Source organism: Myiozetetes cayanensis, unplaced genomic scaffold, assembly GCF_022539395.1.
Source record: "Myiozetetes cayanensis isolate MyiCay16 unplaced genomic scaffold, myiCay2020 scf18, whole genome shotgun sequence".
Classification (NCBI taxonomy): Eukaryota; Metazoa; Chordata; class Aves; order Passeriformes; family Tyrannidae; genus Myiozetetes; species Myiozetetes cayanensis.
The window spans coordinates 8,871,137-8,893,771 of NW_026087389.1; the positions used below are offsets into that span (position 1 = coordinate 8,871,137).

At 45.1% G+C, this 22,635-nt stretch overlaps 3 protein-coding genes across 15 annotated transcripts in view; 1 reads left to right on the forward strand and 2 right to left on the reverse strand.

Annotated features, from left to right (window-relative positions):
• Window positions 1-114: 114 nt before the first annotated feature.
• KCTD6 (potassium channel tetramerization domain containing 6) lies at window positions 115-7,996 on the reverse strand. 3 transcript variants are annotated; one of them, XM_050313178.1, is made up of 3 exons: window positions 7,855-7,996; window positions 2,731-2,839; window positions 115-1,514 (listed from the first exon to the last, which is right to left on the reverse strand). In XM_050313178.1, the coding sequence occupies exons 2-3, from the start codon at window positions 2,755-2,757 to the stop codon at window positions 828-830; spliced, it is 714 nt and encodes a 237-aa protein (XP_050169135.1). In that variant the 5' UTR covers window positions 2,758-2,839; window positions 7,855-7,996; the 3' UTR covers window positions 115-827. The 3 variants fall into 3 exon arrangements, with proteins under 3 accessions (XP_050169135.1, XP_050169137.1, XP_050169136.1); XM_050313180.1 differs by lacking the exon at window positions 7,855-7,996 and adding an exon at window positions 6,498-7,450; XM_050313179.1 differs by lacking the exon at window positions 7,855-7,996 and having other exon boundaries at window positions 2,731-6,317.
• Window positions 7,997-8,307: 311 nt separating this feature from the next.
• Window positions 8,308-13,156, forward strand: PDHB (pyruvate dehydrogenase E1 subunit beta). Its single transcript, XM_050313176.1, has 9 exons — window positions 8,308-8,504; window positions 8,629-8,736; window positions 8,808-8,870; window positions 8,954-8,989; window positions 9,082-9,367; window positions 10,092-10,202; window positions 10,825-10,916; window positions 11,199-11,340; window positions 11,623-13,156. The coding sequence occupies exons 1-9, from the start codon at window positions 8,325-8,327 to the stop codon at window positions 11,766-11,768; spliced, it is 1,164 nt and encodes a 387-aa protein (XP_050169133.1). The 5' UTR covers window positions 8,308-8,324; the 3' UTR covers window positions 11,769-13,156.
• PXK (PX domain containing serine/threonine kinase like) overlaps window positions 12,953-22,635 on the reverse strand; it is a 34,878-nt gene continuing 25,195 nt past the window's right edge. The window contains exons 14-20 of one of the 11 annotated variants that reach the window (XR_007628714.1): window positions 22,479-22,556; window positions 21,979-22,065; window positions 21,574-21,643; window positions 20,552-20,611; window positions 17,275-17,309; window positions 16,926-17,007; window positions 13,959-14,018 (exon numbers count right to left, since the gene is read on the reverse strand). Coding sequence is in view for 4 of the 11 variants with exons in the window: in XM_050313171.1 (XP_050169128.1) it covers window positions 13,825-14,018; window positions 20,552-20,614; window positions 21,574-21,643; window positions 21,979-22,065; window positions 22,479-22,556 (492 nt within the window). In the remaining 7 variants the exon portion in view is untranslated. Of the gene's footprint in view, window positions 14,019-16,925; window positions 20,615-21,573; window positions 21,644-21,978; window positions 22,066-22,478; window positions 22,557-22,635 lie in introns of those variants that run through there. The other 10 variants (XR_007628712.1, XM_050313174.1, XM_050313173.1 and 7 more) reach the window with 10 other exon arrangements.

Here is a 22,635-nt window from a genome sequence, read left to right on the forward strand (position 1 = left end):
CACCCGACTCTGCAGCACAGAAAAATGGGGTTTGGGTGTGTTTTCTTCGTTTGGTTGGGTTTGGTTTTTTAAGTGTGAGAGTTCTAAAAGACAAAAAGAAAATACAAAACAGTATTCTGTATTTCACATTTTTATTAGCTTCTTGCTGGCAGGCATTACACTTGGGAATAATATTGCACCAGGCATTAAAAATATGAATTCTACCACAGGGACATTTTGCATTTAGAATCCAATATAAATATTTCTAATCATATTTCCATGGCTACAGATAATATTTGGTTGCTTGATTTATATGCATAGAAAGAAACAGTTGTCATAACTGTAAGAAACTGTACTTATCAAGTACTTTTAAAGGGTGGGATTTGTTTTCCTAGAATATTACAATACTGTTTATTGATTTAGAAACTAAATTAGTCTACACAATAGCAGCTTCTCCTCAACTGCATTTTAAATTCTTTTTGTTTCTTGCTCCCAGTGTCATAGCATTAGATGGTTTAGAAACCATTTAAACAGAGGTAATTTTAGCACTTTGAGTCGAGTCAGAGAATTGTGTTAATGACACAAAATACCCTATTGTACTAATTCCTCGGACTCCCTCTTTCAAACAAAAAGGTGTCTTGACTGAACAGGCACATGCACGGTTTTTTTCTGATCAGGACAAAAGAACAGAGCTGCTAGAGAACGAAACTCCTCCAGTCCTTACTGATAAACAATAAATAGTCGTATAAAAAAAGCCCACATTGTTGCTTTAGTCAAAATCCAGACTCTCTTGGGTTTACTGTCCACTTAAGTTGCTAATCACTGAAGTGGCTCCTGTGGAGTCAGAATCAGTCATCTGTTTTCCGTGCCAGTCTACAGAAAGTCCAGTTATGCTCCACTGTGTTTTCATTGGCACGCTCGCTCATGTGATGAACTCTGGTGTTCCTGATCGTGAAGCCTTGCTTTGTGATGTACTCCATCAGATGGACTCGGAGCGACACTTCCTGGTGGTAGTCGCATGGCCCAAAAGTGAAGGAAACCTGGCAGTCCCTGGTGTCCATCATGTGCTTGTTCCACTTCGTGAAGTGGTTTGAAATGCCTTCCAGTAGCGCGTGGACTTTCGTCGTGATCGTGAGCTGTGTGATGATGACGGCCACTGGGTTGGAGTACTTGGAAAGCTTCCGGGTGCTGGACAGCTCCACCACCTCCTCAAAGGTATCCACAGGATACAGTGGCTTGGGGTCATTAAGACATTGAATTAGCGGCTCAATCTGATAGAAGTCCGCTTCCTTCCGGAGGAGGTCGAACTCCTTGAAGTCCAGTGGCAAAGTGAGCTCTGAGGTCCTTAAAAAGTTAAGAACATAACGGAAAAGTGGTCCATCTCTGTCAATAAAGTAATTGCCCTGAGAGTCCCTGGCAGTGGGGAAGTCTCCCCTGAACATGGCCCCGAGCATTGAGTCAGGATATCTCGTTAGAGTTGTGAGGGAGGTCGTATACATGTGTCCACCCACATTTAGCGTGACTGGATCAGTCATCTAGAAAGAGAGAAATTGCAGAGTTTATCAAGCCACCACACAAGATTCGATCACCTCGCTGACACACATGGCAAATACTGCTGGAAAACTGGGAGAGAACCACGCTCCTCCCGCTCAAAGCCTTTAACGGGCGTTTAAACCTGGACAAATCCAAGCCACCTGGCAACAAGGCACAACTGGCAACTAAACAGGATGATACTTAACATGCAGAACGCACATTTCCAGAATGCTTTAGAAATCCGAACAACTGAGCTACTGTCAGAGAAGCAGGTTTTGCATTTGGGCAACAAGTTTTTTCCTATTCTACAGATGGGGAAATGAGAACAGAGAGATTTCCTGATGAACAAGTTAGTCTGAATGAGGCCCAGCAGCGTTCCTTACTTGCACAATCTGTCTCTCATTCCAGAACAAAACCAAATAAAAAAAAAAAGGGGAAAGAAAAAAAATCAACCAAACAAGTCTTAAGCCTCTTTTTCTCCCTCAAAAGAGGAAGACAGTGCAACTTGAGACACAGGACAAAGAGCTCACAATCAAAATAATCCATGCCCTGGTTCAGAGGCATTATTAAAACAAGCAAAGAAAAAAAAGAACTTTCAGCTTTTAACTCCAAAAATAAGTATTTATTAACAAATTAGCATGCTGCACAGAAGAGGGGGGCAGAGCACAAACCCATCTGCATCAGCTTCCAGATAGCTCATGAGGAAGCAAGAGAGAAAGGAACATAAATCCCATCTGGCCACCAACCCTAACAACCAGGACTGTGGCCAGCCAGAGAAAAGAGACATATGCATGGCAGCAGAATGAGAAGGGGAGAAAAATAAGATGTGTTTGTCTAGTTTGTGACAAGGTTTACAAGGAAAAATACTTTTCTTTATAAATAAAATTACAAAATCCTTAAAATTATATGCAGGAAGCACAAACTATTTTCAGCCTTTGTGTTAAGAAATCAGTAACAGTGAGCCCCAGGCAACAGTTCAGTCCTGGCTGACTGTCCCTTTGAAACATGAACCTGGGTGCTCCCCACAAGCTGCAGGTGAGGTGCAGCACTCCAGAGAAGGTAAGTAAGCTGTTGTAAAGTTGGTGTAACATGCACAGTTTTCCTTCTCACATGACCAAAGCTCTGGAGCTACACAAGACAGATCTGGAAGGATTCTTGCTGCAAGACCTCGAAAGCCCAGTTGTAGCACACAGCACACACTTGCACAGGCTCACTCACCATATATCCCCAGTCTCCATTATCCATCTGTTCAATTGCTTGAACTGTGGTATTCCAAGTTTAACAGAAGGCTTCTGAAAGGATACGCGATTCACCTCCTCTTATCTCCCTGCAGGAAAAAGCACACACAAACAGAGAACAAAACATGGCAGACCATCAGTACCTACAAGAACACCAAGGGGAATGCTTTCCAATCAAAGGCAGGCTCTCTGCCAGGACAGCCACAAAGCCACATTAGCAGGAGAATCTGCAAACCCGCTTTTCCCCCCTTCTCCCTTCATGCTACCCACAGGACTGCCTCCGGAGCACATGGGTGATCACTCCAGTGGCTACCTGAACATCGCAGTTTTGTTGAATAACAAGCAATGTGCCTCTGAGGATAACACATGTTCACAAACTACCTTTCACCTGGGAAACTCTGAGTACTTTGAAAGACAGATGTCATTTTCCCACTCAGTCACCACTGAGGTCACAAATGTGATCCCTTACTATTAGTCAACATTCCCATGCTCCAGTTTCAAACTGCTCAGAAGAATAAATCAAGCATGAAAGTCAATGAACAGTAAGAAGAAAAAAACTCTCACTGCAGAATTAATAATTCAGCAGTGGAGAACTGTAACTGATAGGAAGAACATTAATCTACAGACAAAGAGTATGAATGGACTTCCCAGACACCTACTCTTGAAAGCAACCTCTGTAGGGACAAGCCAGGACACCAAACATGTTTTCAACACACTCCAACAAAAGCAATTTGAGAAGAGGTTCGTGCAGTGACTTCCCAGACGATGCTGAACTGTTGACTTGCATAACAAGGGGACTGTCCACAAGAGCACAAGGCAAATCCCCAGCGAGGGTTGTGCAACTCGGGGAGGGGGAGTGAATGACCTCAGACCCCAGTGTTGATTTTCCAATGGTGGCCTGTCAACCATGTCAAGCGATGCAAGGACAGGGAAGCCAGTTGTCAGTAAGCCTTTATCCCTACCCAGAGCCTGCCTCTCTGCTAGAATTGCTGAAAATTTAGGTCAGCCTGTTTTAAGTAGGGTACAGCTTCTCAGCTTTGTTTATTTTTACATCTTAAAGACCACACAGTTCCCAAGTCTCCTGCTCCCATCCTCTTTACTAACAAACTTCAACAGTCACTCAGCTAAAGGCAGATAAAGATTTAGCCAAGCCAGAGCCCCACATGCCAAAACAACTGCCACAGTTAATTCCCAGCCAAAAGGATAACCTGCCCTTCTCTTTCCTTGCAAATAAGGTTGGTCTCATTCAACACAGAACCAAGCAGCATATCCCACCTCTCTGAGGTCTCCTTTCCTGCCCTTCCCTCCCCCACAGACTGGGCACAACAGTGTCCAGCAGATCAGGTCCTCCTGTGCCAGCAGCACAAGCACAGCCCCAGCTGCCTCTCAGACAGATTAAAGAGTACAAAAAGCAAAATCAGTGTATGAAAATTGTGAGGCCAGACAACAGAAGACTAAGGAATACTAAGATACAGAACTAGTCATACCAGGATCCTACTTTTACAAATTAGAGACAGAGTATGCTTCAAGAAAGTACATTAAAGCACAATCCCTGACAGATAAACCTGGAACACTCATTTGCCAACCTCTGTAACTAATTTTTTTAAATGCTCACAAGTCAAGAAGTGAACTCATTCAGGTTTTCTTTATTTGGAATTGTCACTCATCAACTTTTATCAACAGCCCAGGCCTTTCAAATTCCAGCACTTGAAGGTGTTATTCTGGTCAAGTACAAGACCAGGAGAACATGCAGATGCATTAAAATCATATGAGACTGGTACAGGTTTCTGATATTCAAGGAAGACACTCACTTGAAAGTGAAATGATGCAGACAGACAGAAACCTCACTAGTAATCATGGCAGAACAGATCTGCAGTCTTAATAAAATTAACTGGAATTACACATTCAGAATATTTCAAAGACACAGAGATGTCCATCAGTATGATTTTAACTGGTGGATATGATATTATTTTGGTCAGCATCTAAGTCCAACTACAGATGAATCAAGACTTTACAAGGGAGAGAAAGAGATGACACTGCATGCCTGTGCAAAGGCATGAACTAATCTTTGATCACAGCACTGCTGTGTAACACCAGAGTGAATAATTCACGAGAGCAATTATCTGAAACAAGCCCAGCCCTCAACACAGAAGTGGAATCGAGAAATCTCATGTAAGGCCCCAGAACCACAAGGCACACACAAACCTCCCTGGCAAACCAGTGCTGGAGCAAGATGTGCAACATGAAGGGAAGACACTGGGAGGCCATCCTAAAATTATGCCTGAATGTGATCCCAACTATCTGCTGCTTCCCTCATCAGCCTGGGAGCTCTGAATTTCTGGGCAATTTCACAGGCTAAAGTAACTCAGTTTGGGTACAACCTGACTTAAGGACTAGCAAGGCTGAGGATGTACAACCCTTCATGACATATGCCTTTACAAGGATGCTTTAAAATCTTCCTGAATGGAATACAGTGATCATTAGTGGGGATGGGCAGACACTCCAACCATAGCCCAGGACAGGCAGCCTCAAGCCAGCTCTGATCCCTCTCACACAACACCGATCCACAGACAGGGCCAGCCTCACCAGCACAGCTACTCCCGCCCAGGCAGCAGGTAACAGATGACATCCTTTGATAACCATCAGCCTGCCTTCGATAACCGCAAGAAATACTCATTTAAGATGAATTTCAGACAGACAAAGTGCTGACACCGTTTAAGTCAAATGGGATGTCCTCTTTAGTGGGAGCAGAAGTGCCTGGGTGGTGTCAAGCTACAGTCCTGCTGTCGTTGTGCTGTTCTGTGCAAGGGAGGAGACACTCAGCAGTGACACGGTCATTGTGGCTCTGCCACAGCCCAGCACAAGCACAGTCAAAACTGGAAAGGCACAAGGAGAAGCAACAAAAGCACTCAGGTCATCATTTTATATTCAACGCACCAAACTGGGTACCTGCATTTATAAAATGCTCGCTCTTACTTCACATATTATGACTCAGAGGATTACAGGGCTGTTTATCAGCAGTGCTGCTGCAACAGGTAGTGCCACTAACTTCAGCAGGGCTTCTCCCAGAACAGAGCTGCTACCCCACTACCACTCTGCAAGCTGAAATTCAGAGAGAGCAAGAAAGAGTGAGGTGAATGTCTGCATCTGTGAACGCACACGCGGGCTCAGGCCAGGCCATGGGGTGCCAGCAGCACTGCAGGCACTTGCACTGCTGAGACTACAGACGCTGCATCGGGTTGAGGCCACAGGCTACAAACCACTGCACTGATGTCACACACAGTTACTCAAAATAGAAGCAGAAATACACCCAGCAGTTTTAAGTCAAAAGGAACAGACCACCTGATTTGCTCTGAATGTTCTTCCTCTGTTTTTTCCAACAAAAAAATTAAGGGATTTATTTGTGGCAACAGACTTCCATGAGCAGTTTGGTATCACTGTTACAGCATGAGCTCTTTAACCTCAAGAGCTACCTTTGATTTCTAGGTCAATACAGAGCTAGAAGGAATTCTACCTATGGCAGCTTAAAAAAGAGCAAGCTAAGACTCCACTTATACAGACACATACACTTGACATTTCATTTACTCACCCCTTCTTGAGCTCCCTGCCTCTCAGACTTAGGTCTCCAAAGATGAGAAGAAACTCCAGCCCTAGCAGAGTTATGCTGTAGATGGACAAGCTCTCTGTTCCCAAGCCAGTCAGAACATTTGAAAGGCAAGTTCTTACTGTAAATTATTGGTGACTCACCTGAACTGACAAACACTGAGCAGCAGCAGCACTGACTGTACTCCACCAAACCACAGCAAGACAACGGTCTGCAGAGCAACCGCTGAGCTCCAGTTCTGTGCCACCCTGTTAACCAGGAGAGCAAGGAGGAGAGCTCTCAAAACAACCAGCTACCCAAATCTTCTGGCAATTCAGTAGATCAGCTTCACTAAAGAAAGCATCTACCACCTTCTCTACCTGTCAGGTTTATAATGACTAATACAGTTTATTAAATGTTAACTTGATTTTCTTGAGTTGTTTTTTACTAATACTCAGCCTGCACCTCAGGCAGGATGGAAAAACGCTCACACCAGCCACTCAGCATTTTCACTCCTTTATGTTTAATTGCTTCACTATAAATTCCAAGCTCCTGAAGTTTCCTTCCCTCCCCCGAGGAGCTCCATGACATCCTGTTTCAAGCCCAGATTCCAAACTTTCCTTTTAATTGCTTCTTGTTGGAAGAGCCCACATCCTAGTACGACTTTGGCCCTCCTCTCAGAGAGGCAAGGAAGACTCTTATATTCAGTCTGGTACTGCTGAAGTAAGCCAAAGCACCCAAGCTTCCATGACTTGTGACAATAATTTTACCCACATATTTTGGCTTCTGTGACACTAATCAGTGTTGTTCCCATGTGAAAACACGTCTCCAAACAGTTTTGGAGGAGGATAGGTGTCAAAAACACCGAGACCCCCCAGCACACACCGATGGGGCTCAGCACACAGACGGACAGCAACAAGGGGAAGAAAACCCCGAGAGCCCAGAGAGGGGCCCAGGGCTGCAGCAGGAGCAGGGAAGTGCCCGTTTCCATCACAGAGGAACCAGCGAGGTCATGGCAGCAGACCCCTCTCCAGGATCAGAGTGATTCAGCAAAGACGCTGGAAATGAACCCAGACATTTCGCCTCTCCCTCCCGCAAGTGACCCAAGAACCCACGGCCTCACCCCCATCCCAAAACAGAGCCCCAGCCCTGCCTCCTCTCGCCGTGGCGCAGGAGGACCCACTGCCCTCCCTGCCCGGAGCAAAGCCCACGGATCCCGGACCATCCTCACCAGAGATCCCCGTCGGGTATCGCGGCTCCCGCCAGGGCATCCCCCCGCTCCGCCCTCAGCCCAGCCGCGAACGGGACCCGGGCAGCACCTGTCCCATCCCCGCCCGAGCACCGCGTCCCCTTCTCCCCGTTCCCGGCCCGAGGGAGCCCCGGGGGCCCGGCCCCGCACCTGCCCCGCACCCGCCCCGGGACGCGCCCGTCCCGCCCCAGCGCTCCCGCCCCGCAGGGCCCCGCTGCTCCCCCGAGCCGGGGCACCCCGAACCCCGCGCCCCCGCCCGGCCCGGCACTCACGGACGCAGCTCCCGGCGCTGAGGCGGAGCCCGGCGGCGGCAGCGGCGGCAGCGGCGACAGGGACTGTGCCCGAGCCCGGAGCGGAGCCGCCGGCGCGGGCGGGGACGGCGGCGCGGGGGAGTGTCCTGGCGAGCCCCGCCCCGCCTGTCGGTGTGTGACGGGACGGGGCGGGCTCCCCGCTGTCCCCGCTGTCCCCGCTGTCCCGGGCGGTGTCCCCGCGGTGTCCGCGCGGGGCAGGCCCTGATGGCCCGGCCGGGGCCGCGCGCGGGGGGCGCTCGGGCGCGCGCGCCGTGCTCGTCCCCGCGGGAGGGGGAGGTCCCCGCCCCCCCCCGCGCGGCCCCCGGGGCCGGAAGTGGCGCCGAAAGACCGCGCGCCCCTCTCGGCCCTTTCCGCGCGCGCCGGGGCGCTCTCGCGATACCGCGCGCGGGGGGCGGGGCCCGGCGGGCGCAGGGCGAGAGGACACGGGCAAGATGGCGGCTCTGCGGCTCCTGGGCTGGGGCGCTCGCCTCGCCCCGCGGGGCCGCGCCGGGGCCGTGCTGCCCGCACCCCTGCACCCCCTGCAGCCTCTGCACCCTCTGCAGCCTCTGCAGCCTCTGCAGCCTCTGCAGCAGCGAAGGGGCTTCCGCGCCTCCGCGCCCGCCGCCATTCAGGTAGCGGGGAGGGCTGTCCCTCAGGGCAGGGCAGGGCAGGGTCCGGTCCCGGGGCGGGGGGCGCGGTGACTTCGCCCCCGGGCTGAGGGGATTCCCGCCCAGCCCGGCTGCCGCTGTCTCGCAGGTGACGGTGCGGGACGCGCTGAACCAGGCGCTGGATGAGGAGCTGGAGCGGGACGAGCGCGTCTTCCTGCTGGGCGAGGAGGTGGCTCAGTACGATGGCGCCTACAAGGTTTGTGGAGGCCGTTGGCGGGACGGGAAAGGGCCCAAGGCAGGCCGTGACTCCTGTCTCCTGCCCTGCAGATATCCAGGGGCCTCTGGAAGAAGTACGGGGACAAGAGAGTGATCGACACCCCGATATCCGAGGTGAGGCTGCCCTGTCTGCAACCCCGGTGATCCCTCCATCAGCTGCTCCCTGCTCCTTACCCCTTGGTTTCCTTCTTTTTCAGATGGGCTTCACAGGAATCGCTGTCGGAGCTGCTATGGTTTGTACATCTGCATTCTTCCTCTTCTGGTTTATAAAAATTAAACTGTTTTTAGGTAAAAACATGCTAATACATTTTAATGTATTTAACAGGCAGGGTTGAGACCGGTGTGTGAATTCATGACGTTCAACTTCTCCATGCAAGCCATTGACCAGGTGATAAACTCTGCTGCCAAGACCTGTTACATGTCTGCGGGGTCCATCGGCGTTCCCATCGTGTTCCGGGGCCCCAACGGAGCGTCGGCCGGAGTGGCCGCCCAGCACTCCCAGTGCTTCGCAGCTTGGTACGGCCACTGCCCCGGCCTCAAGGTCGTCAGTCCCTGGAGCGCAGAGGATGCCAAGGGTCTGCTGAAAGCGTCCATCCGGGATGACAATCCAGGTGAGCACGGGCAGATCACAGCAATACCTGGAGCTCAGTCCTAAGGAATGGCTGTTTTCCCCTCCTGCTCCGTTTAAAAGATACCACCAAAAAATCATTAAACCCTAAAGCACTCAGGTTTTCTTTACTGCAGCTTTAGGGTACTTACAGAGACAGAGGAGTTTATCCTAACAGTCCCCTGCCTTGGTAACAGCAGACTGATTTTGTGCTGTTGCCCAGGTACACAGCTTTAGTGTGAGTTTGGTTCCAACCAGGAAACCTGGAAGCATTTATAAATCTATCATAAAGGGATTAAAAAGGATGAAGACGAGTCAGGAGGTCTTCCTGCATACACAGTGCCCCAAAGTAACCCATTTTTACAGATCATGAAATTCAGGTGATAAATTCAGAATGTCATTTATTGAAAGCAGGGCAACCTTTGTCTTTATTTTTCACAAACGTGAATGAAAAGTGGGAGACCTTTCAAAAAGGTGATCGTATCATGTACTGAAAGTTAAATATGTGATCTCCTTTCAGACTAGTTGTAGACAGTTTTTTAAATGCTTCAGCACTGAAGTAAAGACTCTGATTTAGTGGGGTTTTTTTAATTGCTTCTGCAAACATGCTCCTCACTCCCTTGTTGCCTGGATGGGTTTAGTGTATTGAGCTGCTGCAGGACTGCTGATGGTGAGTGCAGCCCTGTGCCTGCAGACATACATGTTAATCCAAGTGTGTTTTCTTCTAGTTGTGATGCTGGAAAATGAATTACTATATGGTGTTCCCTTTGAAATGTCTGAACAGGCACAGTCAAAGGAATTTGTTATTCCAATTGGAAAAGCTAAGATAGAAAGGCAAGGTAAGATGAGAATATTTTTGTTTCTTTATTAACTGACTTGGCTGGGGACTTCTTTTAACCTCAGCTATTCAGGGTACTGCTGTCACAGGGCACAGAAAAGTATTTCAAATGTCAAGTGTTCAAATGTTCTTTTATCCAATAGTATGGTTTCATGTTCTGTTGCCCTTTTAGGGAAACATCACCTGATTATCCAAATCTCAGTTAAAACAATACCCTTCTACAGGATTTGTTCCACAGTGTAGAGATAAAGTAGGTGATGGCTGAAACACTTCTTTTCCTTACCTAAGTATATAATTTTTGTCAGAAATGCAAAAGGAGGTCACTGTAGTGTTTCACCCCACTTGTTCATCATTTGCCACTGAACTATATGAATGTTTGAAAAGGATAACTTGGTAATTATATTAAATACCTCTTTAGTTCCCTGAATTCAAGGGTAAAGTTTGTGTCTTAGCATAGGTCTTTCTCTCTTCCTGCTATGTCTGCACTCAGCATTTCAAATAAACATAAGGAACTTAAATTTACCAGAGAATCTCAATGTTAGCTTGAAAGGAGCCTGAGGTCTAGGAAAAAAAGCTTAAAATCTTAGGGTTTTTTTCCATTTTAACACTTGTGTCTCTTCTAGGAACTCATGTTACATTAGTGTCACACTCAAGACCTGTTGGCCACTGTCTAGAAGCAGCTACTGTACTTGCTAAAGAAGGTGTAGAGTGTGAGGTGAGTGGGATTTCTGTTGCCATTCTCTTTCTCTCAAGGCAGGGGAAAAATGCAGAGTGTCTTCTGATGCTGGCTCTGCAAAACTTCAGTGTATTAACTACAAGCTGCTTATATTTGTAACTGCCTTTAACAACGTGTGCCTTTCAGGTTTCTGGATAAGAAATTTTATTAAGACCTGTCTTTAAAAGTCAGAACAGATGAAAGTGCTGAGGGGCCCTGTACCCAACAGTGGTGACTGACGGGCTCAGGTCACAGCAAAGCTCTCATCCCTTTTCCCCCCAGGTTATAAACCTGAGAACCATTCGACCAATGGATATCGAAACAGTGGAAGCCAGCGTGGTAAAGACAAACCATCTCGTCACTGTAGAAGGAGGTTGGCCCCAGTTTGGAGTAGGAGCGGAAATCTGTGCCAGGATCATGGAAGGTACCAAGTTTTGCAGTACATGTCTTGATCTCAATCCCTACTCTTGATAAAGCCTGGCAAAGGCAGAGTTAGGGGTTATATCTGAGGAGCTGGAGCCTGGCTGTCTTGCTCTAGAGATTTTTACAGGGTGGGTGCAAAAACCATAGTGAATGAAGATAAACAACCAGGAACAGCACTCTCTGGAATATTAGAGCTACAGGAACAAAACTTTTAACAGAATGAAATCCAAAAATCAAGAGAAAACCACACTACATGGCAACCTGACACTGTCTTCTGTTTCAGGACCTGCCTTTAACTACTTGGATGCTCCAGCTGTGCGTGTTACCGGTGCCGATGTCCCTATGCCTTACGCAAAGATCTTAGAGGATAACTGCATACCTCAAGTGAAGGATATAGTATTTGCAGTGAAGAAAGCATTGAATATATAAGTTGTAAATACATGTTTTAAAGTACCTGCTTTACAAAGCATTATTGGTGTTGGGCAAGTTGTATCCATAACTTATGTGTTGTATAAGCTACATGAACTTTTGTACAGTGGGGAAAGTACAGTGACCTCCCAAAATATTTATATATGGGGTTACACCCCCTAAGCCACACTTCATATATGCAATAATGTGGTAATGCTTGTTTGTTGAACAGTACAGTTGGGCTAGTGCTACTGTTTGTGGAGAAATCCCATTCTAAATTCAGAGTGAGGAAAAAATCCTCCGTTTTTGCTTGGCTTTAAGTACCAGAGGAGCTGTGTCAAACCCGCTGGAGCGGTGGTTCAGTGCAGAACTGCAGAGAGCAAGAGCAGGCCCCCAGTGCTGTGCAGCTGCAGGAGCCCATGGTCACAAGGCCTATTAGAAGGGAATGACCAGACTGGATGGGTGAAGCCCTGCCTGCCAGTGCAGCTCTACACAGAGGCTGTGGCAGCCCACAGTGTGGGTTAGGAGGTGATAACCCTGTTTGGGTTGAAGAGAGCTCCACACATGCAGAAAGGCTTCTGCACAAGAGCTTAAATAAAGATCCTGACCCTCTTCAGTATGTGATGGGAAACACTACCTAACTTTTCTTTACTACCTGTCACATAGAGTGATTAAAAAAAATGCATGTCCAGATGCTTGGCTTTTATGGCTCAGCTCCTTGTGGGTGTCTGTGACTCCTTGCCTGGGCTGACAACAGCATGTTCCCGCTGTAGGTCTTGCAGTACAAAATGAGTTCCTTTATTCAGCTGCACTGAGCCCGAGTCTGAGCAGCAGCTGTGCAGACTGTGTGAAGAGCTGGGGAGCAGTCGAGGCAGCCTTTTGCCAGGACACCACATCCCAGGGTTTGGCTGAGGGCTAGTCCTGCCAGGCAGGGATGCTCTGCCAGGCTCCCCTCAGCAGCTTCTGGTACAGAGGGAAAGTTGCCCTGAGGGGCCTGTGCAGCACTGACCCCAGGTCAGTGGCTTCCCAGGGAACAGGTGGAGAGGACATACCTCAGTAAACAGGTGGAAGAGCTCAGATCCTGTTTCAGGGAAGGGCCAGGACTACCTTTCGGGGTATTCCTTTTAGCAGAGGTGCTGTTTAGGTTCTTAGGAAGTGTGGCTTGCAGGTGCCAATCCCAGCCGAACATACCCACCACACATCGCTGAAGGAATTCCATTAACATTTTAATAAAAATGACTGGATATCACAGGTTACATGAAACTTTGTACAGACATTCTCTGCATAGTAACAAACACTGATGTACTTGAATTTAAAAAAATGGATTATCTATAATCCTTTAAAGTGCAATTTGTTTAAGGTTTTAAATCAAAAAGGATCTTTCAATAAAGTTTAAACTGTAGAATTAACTTGAAGTAACTTTGCATTTAACTAAATCAAGAATAACATCCCAGTGCCCTGTTAACTCCCATTTCAACTGTTTCCTCATTTAAAAACACTTTCCCTTGGAGTGGCAGGTAGGATGTCCATTTAAACAAGCTTAATGAGACAGCATTTTAGCTGTCCCACCAGCAAATATGGTGGGAATAAGATTTAATTCTCCAGTTCCCTCACCTGTGCAGTATGCTTTAAAGGTTGGATTATCTAAAACAAAACTCGTTGATTCAATGCAGCAAGAATTACAATGAGTTACAAGTGCATGGAAAGAGTTGAAAAACTGAGCAGACTAAAACTACATCCCTGTAATTTGAAAAAAGGGGTGGAATAGAATTAGGAAAAAATGCATTAATTCACCATCATCATGGTCATTCCTATTTTCGGATTTGTATTCAGCTATATAGAAGCTGCTGTACCCTTGCAACTGTAGCCAAAGAACACAATTGAAACCCAAGTAAAGAATGGAGTACTTAGCACAGCATGGGGAGGCAATTCGGGCAGGGCAGTGCTGCTGCTCGAGGAGAGCTGAAATCGGGGAGAACGGAGCTCCAGCGTGATCGGTGCCGCTGGGTCAGTTGCTGGTCAGGAGGGTCAGCACAGGAGGGGGAGAGGGAATTCAATCCTGGAGTGACCAGTGGCCTCAGCTGATCCTGGGAGCACTGTAGTCACACGTCTGTGTTTTCTTCAGAGTTCCTTTCTGAAAGTTTTGGATGGAGCTGAGCAAGGCTCCCCGGCTCGCACTGACGGGCTGCGGCGTTGGCACCTCTGCGCTCAGGGGAGGAGCTGCTGGTGGCAGGGGCGGCGGAGGCGGTGCTGGGGGTATGGACGATGCTCCTGTTGAGCCAGGGAGAGAAGATACAGTTTGATTATGCCAGGAGTGTCCTGCCACAGAGGACTGTGGCTGCTTGGCTGGACTTGGTCAGTCCTGCACTACTCACATCATCCCTTGAATGCCAGTGGAGTGTGAAGAACAGAACAGATGGGAAATGCCCAAGTGATCAAATCCCTCTATCTGCAGGTGAGTCGTGTCATCTGAGACACCTCTGAAATGAAGCCTGATGCAAAACATGACTCAAATGTGGTCTTCTGAAGAAAATGGAGATCACTTAATGGGACTTCCCAGCTCTTGTTTGTCCCTAGTAAAGCAGTTTGCTTTCTGGGACATGAACAGTTACAAAGACTGGAAGCAAATTTTACTACCTGCTCTTACTTACTTAACACACTTCATGTTCGTTGAAGGACCACATCACTGTAATATTTGTGATGACCATTTTGCTTGGTTAGATTATACTCCATTTTTAAAGTACCAACTGCAGATAGAGTTTTCTGGAAGTGTTTTACACTTCCGCAGTCCACTTTCTTCAAACGTTGCAACAAATGCGTGTTTGACAGACTGAATGAACCACAACACTGTGACACACACCTTTTGCCTGCCTCTCCTGTTCCCACCAGCCACCTTTACACTGTGGCCCTTGCTCTTCACCCCAGTTGTACATCCACTGTGTGCTTATCATCTTTCCTCAGCCTCCACGTCCTGACTCCCTGGGAAGCCAGAGCCCACACAGTGCATGTGGGGAGCTCGTCCAGCAGTGAGGGCCTGCATGGAGGTGCTTTCTGGCAGTTTAGATCCAGGCAAGTGACCTAATTTGCCCTAGGCTGCTCTGCCAAACACCCTGACCTTGGGCAGCTCTGCTGCTGCACATTGCACCATCATTTCTGCACAAGTATAGTAATAATAATAGGCCTGTCTTGTCTCATATATTCTGGAAGGAGTAGGGGCATAATGATTAGTATCTTAGAACTATTCAGCAGTGAATTTTAACTCCATCATCTAGATCACAGTTGTTCCACATGAAGACTAGAGAGATAAATGGCACCTATATTCTAACACTTGCTTCCAGTAGCTCTAAACTACAAAGGCAAATATACTGATAAGTGGCAAGAACAAAGATACTGGACAAAGCAAAACAACATGAGGGCAACCAAGACACTATGGTTACTGAAGTAGAACTGCTTGCTATGAAGTGAGAAAATACCAAGCAGTTGAAGGACATCATGCCACACAGACTCAAGAGGTACTTGATGAAGGATAAGGCCCAACTACAGAAAAAAAAGCAGACAAAAGTTCTCTGTGCTCCATTTCTCTCTCAATTCCTCACTAACACTTGTTTTCAGACTAACAAGTAGCAGTAAAAACATAACTGCTGTTATTAAGCAGTTATACCACTAGATGAAAGACATAACTCAAAGCTCCCTCATTTTCTATTCGTACTAGTCTTTGAAGAGAGACTTCTCCCATATGGAATCAAGCTCAAAATGCAAAGTATTCACACGGTGTCCAATTTTGCCACTGTACATTAGTATGTGCTGTGATTGTAGCAATTCCAGCTCTTCAGGAGAAATTCTTATTGGCATGAAAGCCTCTTGTGAAAACAAAACATGGAAGTACATATTGAGCTCATATTCACTCTCTTCCCTTCCAGAGGAAATACTCAAGTCCTAACAGAAATACCAGAGATCAACTGAAACAATTTAATGTTCCTGGTGCATGTGGATCAACTGTTCTCTGAAGTAATCAAAACAAAACACACTGGCTTCTAACTTACCCAAATATGCTTTTTACACTTGCCAAAGATGTAAGTCAATTTACTTTTAGAAATACTGGAAAACCATTCCCTGGGTCAGAGTCCTGTTTCTTACATGGATGGACTGCCAGGACAAGAAAAGTTGGCACTTTGCCAAAGGAAGAACAAGACCAAGAATAGTTCAAGTAACCATTTTATGATTGAAGTGGTCACAGCAGAAGCTATAGGACTGGCACACCAGCCTGTCCCCAAACAGATCAGGTGAGCTGCTGTAAGAGCAGCAAAAGCAGCTACTCATAGATTAAATGGCTTCAAAGAGATGCCAAGAACTGCAGAGAACAAAGACAAGATTTTTGTCTGGAATTGCAAGGTGAGGCTGAAGAGGCTATGCAAGTAGCTGTACAAGATGCAATAGGGAATTGACCACGAAAACAGCAGCCAGGACTGCAGGGAATACAAATACAACAGTAACACGTGCAGGGGAAAAGGCACATGTTTGACGGGGGGGCAAAAATGACACAAAATGCTTGGATGACTAAGTATTATTGGGCCAAGATTCCATGTCTATCTTCAAATTTTGGTCTGGTTATTTTGGGTAGAAAAGACAGGGAAGTATAGGGGGAGAGGTCACCTTCCTTCCTGGAAAATTGTCAAATTCCTCAAGACTCACTATTATTGAAATTGAGCTGCTGACAACATCATGCAATAAAACTCTTGTGAGACTGATAACAGACAATGATACTCTTACACCTGAGCTCTGCCTTAAAACATAAATACAGGGCTCAGAATGGTATGTGACTAGTCATGAGCATTACACATTGAGCCTGGTAATTAAGAGCATGACTCCAAAACTCTTCATATCCATTCATTTCAGTTAGTCAATCCAAACCAAGCTGTCCCTCCCTTCTTGACATGAGTGGTGAAAAGGACATCGGAGTTCACACACGTGTACTCATATGTAGTTACATGTACAGATTAAACTGTTCTGCCCAACAGTGATATATTTTCCTATATTTACCAGAAAAAAAAACACTGAAGACAAGTGCTCAGTTGTCAGTAGGCCTTTCCAATACACATGTTGGAAGACATTGCCTGCACACACACATTCTACTCATTCATGCAGTAGTAAGAATAAAACACTCAAACAAGAACTTACCAAGGGTTTTTACAGGGACATTTTTGTTAAAAGAGTGTGTTAAAAGGAATAGGAAGTAAATCAGATGCTGTAAACTTGATGCCTGAATTGAAACAAAAACTTAATTATGAATTTAAAGTGACAGTAATTGTGCAAACAGCATTAAAAACTTGGCTGAGAATGGGATGCGAACAAAGAAAATCATTTTAGTGAGGTTTTAAAGATGCTGTATTTCATTAAAATAATATGTAGGAACATTCAGATTTTTTTCTTCTACTCCCTCCCAATACTAAGTAAATTCAAGATTTGCATTCAACTTTCCCATTCAGAAACAGAGCATCTTTAAAGAGATAAATCAGCATTAGCTTACTTTTCCGAAAATTCACGTTCAAAATGATGCATGCTCTATTGAAGACAGTAGAGAAAGAGAGAGGACACAAGTTAATCATCCGGTTCTCGTGTCAAAGTAAGAAAAATAGATACTGTTAGCTGAAAAGTTAGTACAAAAGTCAATACATTCTTATTCACTGACAAATACGAGGACAGCGGATTGACTATTTCAATACACATTTACAATACTTTGTCCAATTCTGAATAATGAAGCACTATTTTCCCCGCTCTAGGCATTATTATACTTGATCAACAAAATACAACACACATGCTTCCAGCTGCACATGCCATAATTCAGCCTTTATAGGATTAAAGTGCATTTAGAGAAATTTAGCAAGAAATCTGCAGGAAGATTAGCCATAGGAGACGAAATCCACTCAGTTCAAGGAACACTTCCTGCTGTATTAACACCTGTATTTACACCTGTGGGTCAGAGACACTCGGGAAAAGCACTTCCTAAAGCATTCAACTTGTCTTACAGAAAGGTGAAGGGCAGGCAAGATGCACCATATGGGTGCCAATGAAACATATGTTGTGCTGAAGGATTTAGAATAATTGGCACAGACAAAGATTGTTAAGTACAACTCTCGCTTTGTTCCTGCAGGAAAGCCCAGGAAAGCAAAAGTAACACCCCACAAACTTTTCTCTGTTGTAAAACATCATGCTGGTATTTTATGGGCTTATTAGATTTAGAGAAGATGCAGCGAAGTTTTAAATAACCCATATCACAATGTTCTGTATCTCTTCTGATCCTATCCACAACTCATATCCACAAAGAAAACAAACAGATTTTCAAGGAAGCAAAGAACTGTGGAGAAAAAAAGAACCAGAACTTCAAGGGAGAACATCAGAAACACAGGATGTTGCATTAGAATCACTTGCCATGATCTAACCAATGTCCTTCAAAGATGTTATTTAGCCACGTATCTGCAACACCACCAGCCCAAAACATTCTCATCAATGACAGCAGCCCACAGGAGACGATGTTTCCAGTGGACACCTTTCCCCTCAAAGCAGGCCGTGCACTCAGTCCTACAGCTGCAGCTGCCATTACAAAGACAGCAAAAGCCAACCACCATTGTATTTCTTAGTCTGTCTTCCATCGACCAAGCACTCTGGTGCAAGCCACATCTCACAAGGCCTTTGTTCAGAGACAAACCACCTTTCCACGTGTGAGAAAACCCCTGAACAGGTTCCTTCCCCAGGACATGTCAGTCTGGAGCCCGCTCCCCTTTGGTCAGTGCCTCTGGCTCTGCACATACCCACACATCACACTGGTTTGGTTGGTTACCAGATGATGGCAAGAGCCTTGACATCACATCACCAGGATGCTTTGAGATGCCCTGATTCCAACACGACCACAACCAAGCCATACAGACAGACTGAAAGCCTCAGTGCCCTTTTGAGAATCACCTCACCACACTGATACCCACAAGCAATTTTGGTTTAGAGGTAAATACCCTTAGTAAGTACACGGAAACTGGAAGAGAGAGATACAAGCTACAAAGGCATCACTTGTCACAAAGTCCTAGCATGGGGCCAGTGGGTCTTTCATTGAGCCAGTAATACCACACCTGCTTAGAACAGCTAAAACTACAACACTGCTGGTGAAAAAATTCAGCACACTAGTTCTCTCTTAGAACTAAATCTGAAATTTCTTCTGTGAATTCCACTCACAAAAGCATTCCTGAAAATGTGCCACTTGCCTTTACACCTCATAAACAACATCCAAGCCATCAGCTCACTAAAGCCCTTTCCCATGAATGCAGGTAGGGCCACATGCACCGTGTCAGATGGGGCTGATCACCACAAGTCATCAGGAGCACACTGGCAGCAAGGTGAACAAGACACTGTGACAATATGGTTTGAACAGAGACAAGTTTTGAGCCCAAACTTGAGCCATTTTTTAGCCATGAGTCACATCAACACATAAACCTGCATCACATGCTTAAAACTTGAAAAAGCTTTCAACCAAGTTCCAACAAGTCCAAGTTAAAATATAACCAAAAGGTAGTTTTACTGAAAAAGAAAAAAATTGTTTGCTAAACATCGGTCCATTTTGGAGGTAAGAGGTTTTCTTTTGCACTTTCGGCTACTTCTTTATTAAAGCACACAGAACTTGCAACAAACCCTCCAGCTAACAGTGGGTGCATCCTGAGAGCAGCACTGTTACTGTGCAACACAGTAACAGTAATTATTTTGTTTAGGCTAAGTGGGAGAAGTTAGTTCCTAAGATGCACATTTCTCATACCCCTCAACTTGAAGGAGAAATTACTAATTTGAATTTCAGCATGACTGATTTGAATTACATCACACAGACTGCAGTGTCCTTCGAAAGATCATTCACAGCAAACACAAATTTGATTGCATCACGTTAGTTACTGAGTTGTGCTGTGCAGAAAGTTCCTGGGACTGGAAATCCTATGGTATGAGTCACCATAACAGACTGCAATGCTATGGACTGCTTCCCCTCTAGAAATGTTTGCCAGTGCTCCTCTTCCAACCTTTCAGCCTGAAGAACATCCACTATTGCTCAATACTCAGATTTGTAATCAAACTTTCAGAGGATTTTTATTGCTCACTCAAGCAGATTCTTCACCGCTTCGCATCACCTGTCCTAAACATTAGCAAATGTCTGCACAGCTACCCTGAAAACTGAAAAACAGAACTGGTCAAAAATAATAAAGATATTATTTCTAACCCAAATCAGTCTCTGTCTTGTTTCTACCAGCTCTAGTGGGTTATCAATGGGTTGTAGCAGAACTGGGGAGATTTTCCACAGCCTAAACCACTGAATTTGTCACACCCAAAATTTCTGAAAATACATCACAGCAGTACAGGAGTAAAGAGACAATACACAAGGGATGAACAAGCAGTATTTCAAAATTAACAGACCATTAACACCAGAACAAATACATACTGCAACATGAGGCCCAAAAGATGTCTGGAAAGTAGCATTGTCAGTAGGTCTGAAGTAAAAAAGACTTTGAAGCAAGCACTTACACTCTGTGGATAAATCATATCATGTATATCTCAGGAAAGGTTATTAAATGAAAAAGAAAACTATCAAAAGGTTCTCTATGGCCCTCAAACGAGAGCACGTGCCCACACAGGCTGACACAAGATAACTGTCATCTCTGTGTTCCATCCTTGAAAACCACCATCCCTTAGTCATCCCTGGAAAAAACACTCACCACTGAGGAGCAGAGGGCAATAAAAAAAACACAAAACCATAAAATAGTGACTCTTGAACTTACCTGCTGTAGAGGGCGGAGTGGGGGATGATGGAGATGTTAACGGGGAACTTGTCCCAGAGCCTGCTAAATAAAACAACAGTCTAGTAACTACAGCTGTGACATGGCAGCTCAACAGTCAGACAAGACAGAATGCTGGAAACAGGACAGTTTTACTGATGGAAGATCCAATCCTTCTTCCACTGAAATCTTGGGAAAGATTCCCATTCATAGGAAGAGTGTCACTTGGACCCAATCTGAACAGAGTAGCTTTACAGTACAGAGCATCACAGGACCTCCAAACACACAGGAAGTGCACTCAACACTATTCCTCTCTAGGAAACACTTCTTTTCTGCTGCTTAGGCTATTTGGTTTCAGTGTCCAAATTCTGTTCCCTTAAAAGTTGTGCCACTGCATGGATAGCACCCATCTCTCCTAAGAGATGATATTCAGTCAGTTGCTGTACTCCACAAGTTACTCTGATATCTAACTACTCCACAACAAGCTGCTTTTGGACATATTTTAGCCAAGCAAGTCAATTTTTATCTGTTCCATACCTTCTAACTAAATGAAGACCTGTCAAAGGCTCTGCTGTTTTGGAATTTGGCACTGAAGCAACACTTAAACAGATAATTTTCTCATTCATCATTACATCTTACCATGTAATACAGATCACCATAAAGGGTCTCCCTGAAGACTCCATTCTTAAATAGCCCAAATAATGAATATTGTTATTCAACTCAAATATAGTCTCAATAAAGAGACTGACTGGTTTGGGTTTGGTTTTGTTTGTTTGTTTTTTTTAAGAATGGGGCACAGAAGAGAGAAACATTAAATTAAGCAGCTGGAAATCTAACACTGACAATATTTTTAAGCCCTCAATTTATCTATTATTAAATACCCAAAGCAGTGGTTATCAGGCTTTGGTAGTCCAATATTAGCACGTAAACTGATGGTAATCCTGGATCTTTTCATATAGAAAATGACAGTAACAACAAAAAAATGACACAGATGTTTAGAAGCAAACTTTTCTCTCTGTAGTTACCTGAGTTATTTGAGTTGCTGTATTTTGCTGAGTGTTCTTCCCCACTTTCATAGGCAGAACGTTTTGACTTCTTTGAAAGAAAGCAGAGGAAATAGAAGATGGGAATGAATAATCACTTTCTGTGATAAGGACTGAACTGGCAAACAGATTTATAACAGCCATCTACAGTATCACACAAGGTTTATCAATGCCCAACTTTCCTCTCCCCCATCCCCAACCCATGCTGACAAGAGCAGCAAGGCTGTTGTGTGCTCAAGTATCCCCAGGCAGGCGTCAGAGCAACTCCAGTGCCCTCTGATTACAAGGGAAAGGCAGAAAACTGACCCACCAGAAAGGAAGAGCAAAGCAGACAGTGCTGCAGGAGTATTTTTTTCTGTGTGAGAAACCTACATAAATATTTCTTACTTTTCGTGCTAAGATCTTCCTTTTCTTTTTTTCTTCTTCAGAGCCATGATGAGATTGAGCTCTTGTCAGCCTTCTGTGCTGGTGAATCTTCAAAATGAAGGAAAAATTGGAAAAAGAACCATGTTAAGATCTTAAATGTTTTCAAGCAACACATTTGGGGTACAAGAAAATATATTGTAGTCAGTTAATTAGATTTATTTTTTAATTTTTAGTTTTTATCTTTACTGTTGCTAGTAAAGCATGGAGGCTCATACTGCAGTTAAAATTATCCTTTAACTTGGGAGCCACTGCCTGTGAAGCTGCATCACCCGAAACAGTGAAATGCCACACAGTCAAGAGCTGTTCTACAAGTTCTCATACTGCATTTTTGGAAAAGCAAATCTGCTGATGAAAGCCTATATTACTCAAAATCACTTTTGAGTAAAAACTCTGTTTTCTGCATGTAAAAATGATAGGAGGAAATGAAATTTCTGTAGGAAATAAAGAAACACAGACATTACCAATTTCTGTTCTTCTGTTAACCGCTTTTCTATGCATTCCTTGGAGATTTTCAACGCCTCTTTTAGCTTGGTAGGAATCTAATACAGAATGGGGAACAAAAACATAGCACAAAATGTGATAAAGGAAAACAAAACTTGACTGCTTGCACCTCACCAC